This window comes from Eriocheir sinensis, unplaced genomic scaffold (genome assembly GCF_024679095.1).
Source record: "Eriocheir sinensis breed Jianghai 21 unplaced genomic scaffold, ASM2467909v1 Scaffold224, whole genome shotgun sequence".
Taxonomy (NCBI): Eukaryota; Metazoa; Arthropoda; class Malacostraca; order Decapoda; family Varunidae; genus Eriocheir; species Eriocheir sinensis.
In genome coordinates this window covers 477501-481630 of record NW_026111526.1, presented here as the reverse complement: position 1 = coordinate 481630, position 4130 = coordinate 477501, and the positions used below count along the sequence as shown (strand labels likewise).

General features: G+C 43.8%; 1 protein-coding gene across 1 annotated transcript in view; it reads left to right on the top strand.

Moving 5' to 3' along the window:
• Positions 1 to 815: 815 nt before the first annotated feature.
• Positions 816 to 4130, top strand: part of LOC126990923 (GAS2-like protein pickled eggs) — a 28251-nt gene continuing 24936 nt past the window's right edge. Inside the window, exon 1 of the mRNA XM_050849559.1 lies at positions 816 to 1980. Within this exon, the coding sequence (XP_050705516.1) occupies positions 1636 to 1980 (345 nt within the window). The 5' untranslated portion in view covers positions 816 to 1635. The remainder of the gene's footprint in view (positions 1981 to 4130) is intronic.

The window sequence follows — 4130 nt, the reverse complement described above, 5'->3', positions numbered from 1 at the left end:
CTGATTTAGTAAGAGAGGAGATATGGAGTTTCCAGTTGAGATTTTGAGTTAAGGATAGACCGAGGATGTTTACTATAGAAGAAGATGACAGCTGAATGTTGTCGAAAAATAGGGGATAGGTACTTGGAAGATTGTGTCGAGTGGATAGGTGGAGAAATGAGTTTTTGAGATAATGGGTTAGGTTCTTCCCACCACAGGCTCATGGGCCTATGCGACGGAGATGAGGACCTTGGCCAGGCGCAGCTATAGCGTATGCCCCTTTTCTGTTACCCTTAAGACCTACCGTAAACCATATGGCTACAGGGCATCATACGCTCATGAGGTGGGGGGGGGAGAGGGTGCCGAGCAAAGCGGGCCCGGAATGCTCAGATGAGGGAATTTTTTTGAAAAATTAGCACTTTTAGGGGCATTTTGAGGCCGATAGGGATAGGGGCTATGGCCCCTAGCCCCCCCAGAAATTACGGCCCTTATGGGCAGTTTCAGTTTACAAGGAATTTGACTATGTATATATTGCTTTATATGTTACATGCATCACTATAGGACATAGGTAGTCCCTAATATGTATAAAAACTCATTTATATTGTTTTATTATAATATATTATTTGGGCAAAATTTGAGTAAATGGTTCGTTGCCCTCCTATGTAGGCCTATTCAATTGAATGAAACTCATTTTCTTTATGAATATTGAAACTTTTTTTTGTCAAAGCAACAGCTGAGAAAGGAAAAGAAAAGGTGCCAACGCTTGACGAAACTGTGGTGTGGAAGTGTCTGGCAGCCTCCAGGGACTGAGGTGAGGACACTGGCAGCAGCGGAGGGCGTGTGGCGGACTAGCGTGGCGGTAACACGAACCAGTGTGTCTCGTGTAAGTGATGGGTAAGGTTGTGCGCGCACCATTCCCTGGCCACCACTAACACAGCCATTACTCCTCCTACCTTAATACACGTCGTATGATAGTGACTTCTCATTGTAAGAGCCAGTCCGGGTCGCTATACGCTGGAGACTGAGACGTCGGTCGGGAAGTACACATTGTTGTGAAACAAGTGAATATAACAAACACGAGATGAAAAGTCTTCTTAGTGCTGCCATGTGAGCATTGATACGCCCGGTGTGATATGGACTTCCGAGTGTAACATTAGCCTCAAGATTATTCTGAAACTTATGACTTTGTGAGTCAACTAGACAGAAGAAAATTGTCAAGTTTAAATAACCGCTTAAATCTTGTTGAATTGACAGCACCGGTGATGACCAAGGAACAAGCTTCCCAGTGATTCGTGAATGAGCGGTGGCAGATGGTGAACCGTGCACGTGCTGCAGGTGGTGCAGGCGGCTGCTATTGATTATCGAAGTAAATCAGCTGGCACTACGTTCTGGAAGAGAGAGAGAGAGAGAGAGAGAGAGAGAGAGAGAGAGAGAGAGAGAGAGAGAGAGAGAGACTCAACATGTGTAGCATTATGGACGTGCGTTTCATGTGGCCGGCCTAGTTCAACTGCTTGCTATTTAGTGTATTCTTAAAACTTGCAATTGTCAAAGGCGAGCGCGCCCGCGCATGCAACGGATCCCCTTCAACATACACCAAGTTGTTATCGCGTGTGTATGTTCGTGAATGCATGACTGGCCTGCCATTTACTGGTTCCAATGACATCCACGACATCGGCGGAGACCTGTCTGCCTAAGGGCGACATAGAGGTCTGCCCTAGACCTTCGCCGTCTGTATTTGACACCACTGCCACCCCCTCCCCAACCCCTTCCATCATCACCACTCCGGCCTCCACAGCCACTCCCATGGCTACCCAAGAACCCAGTGACGGTGACTCCATCATGTTGCTTGAACCGCGGCCGTTTCGACCCTTCAAAACCTCCGAGGAGTACCTCTACGCCATGAAGGAAGACCTCGCCGACTGGCTCAACAACCTCTATAGCCTTGACATCAACGTGGACAACTTCTTCGAGCGGCTGGACACCGGGGAAGTGCTCTGTGCGGTGAGTAGGCCTACTGTCTGTGTGGCGACGGCGTGCATGCGTACCTGTTGTCCCTCCGTCATGCTAGGGAGTTCCAGTGCTGTGTATAGGAAGGTGGCAGCATAACATGTTCCTTTCCCATTTGTCGAGAGCAAGCGATAGGGCGTAATATTTGCTAACGTGAAAATATGTAAGGAAGAGTACAATCACATTTCATTTGAATAATTCAAAATAATATCCCCTTACCAAAATATATCAGTGAAGAAAAGTCGCTCCCCTTGTTTTATATCTTGCAAAGTCAGTTTGGAGTACCTCGTTCATTTTCGTCGCTTCATCAAGGAAATACAACCCCCTGTAAAAATAAGCTACCTTTGGTGTTTAATTAATACCAGTGTCTTACGTACTTACATGCGTAAAGTGTAGGTGTAGTGGGGTGTCAGGCTTATTGTGAAGTTATTATTTATGATCTTGTAGATTTAGCCGTAAAACACACACACACACACACACACACACACACACATATGCAGTCATCGTGCATCTGCTCCGTTATCTCAATGCTTAATGATTAAAAACACAGGACGCCAGGAGCACATGAGTCTTCAAGACACAGGATAATCTTTTTGTTTCTTTATCCTCACCAAATACGCGTCGATGGATGTGAGCGTGGTCGACTCCACTAAAGCCGTTATCCTTGACAACTCCAATCCTAGATATAAGTATTGTCATGCTGAACACCGTCAGCCCTGTGAAAGGTGCAAGAACGAACCGGTCCCAACAGCGTCGTCTGGGACTGGAGTTCCGTAGGCATCACTCTTATCTCATCGACACTGCATTCCAAGGCGACCCAAATTTCTTGTCTCCTCGAAGTTGAACAATTCCTCGTTTTCTTTTGCATGTTGCGTCGGCAGTTTTCCACCGTCAAACAGTGTATTGTTGGAGTGTAGAGGACATTGGCTCAACTTAATTGATGTTATCGCTAAATATTCAGACGCATATTTAGGCTACACATGGAATTCCATTGATTGTTAAGATGAAACCCTGATTAATAAATTATTTAGGCTTTCCAATATAATTTACAAAAAAACCCTACAAATTCATGTTTAATTACAATTATTAAGAATTTTCTTTCTTTTCGGAGAGCCTAGACATGGAAAAAATCCTTTTAGAGATGTAGACGTAATGGCCCGTCGTCAGTGACCCCTCTGTTAGCTGGCCGTGCTGAGGGCCTTGACTCGAGCACGATACACACACAGCCTCTCACCTTGACAGTCGGAACGAACATTCTGAGCTGGACCCATTAACGAGTTATTCGAGAATAAAATCGCACACGAACAGGCAAAAATGAAGTAAATCTAACATAAAATGTAGGAATGAGGATTCTACTTTTACTTACAGAGTGAGAAGACAAATTTTAACCATCAACTTGTAAATCTACGTTTTTTTTAGTTTTTTTTTAGGCTTTGTTGCTCGATAGAAGATAAAAGGGCGGCGACCAGATCAAAGATCAAAGATGCCTTAATACAATCAGGACATCGAGGATCTAACCGTCACTCTAACGGTAGAGTTCTCCACCCCCCAAAAAAATCCCCCCCCCCCCCTCTCTCTCTCTCTCTCTCTCTCTCTCTCTCTCTCTCTCTCTCTCTCTCTCTCTCTCTCTCTCTCTCTCTCTCTCTCTCTCTCTCTCTCTCTCTCTCTCTCTCTCTCTCTCTCTCTCACATAGTCATGCTGGTTCCTACATTTAATATGATACATTCCTTTGATTTTCATCTATTTTCTTCGATCTTATATATATATATATATATATATATATATATATATATATATATATATATATATATATATATATATATATATATATATATATATATATATATATATATATATATATACATATATATATATATATATATATATATATATATATATATATATATATATATATATATATATATAAAAACACACACACACACACACATACACATACACTCCGCTCCGGTAGCTCAGTCGGTTAGAGCGCTGCTCTGCAAGGCTTCACGGCCAAACAGGCGGTGGTTCGAGCCCCGCTCAGGCCGGATTCTTTCCGTTGTCTAGGAGTGGTTACTGTCCCCCCTTGAGCAAGGGGGTTGTGGTGTGTGAGGTCCTGGCAGTACCCAGAGATCGACAGTAATGAG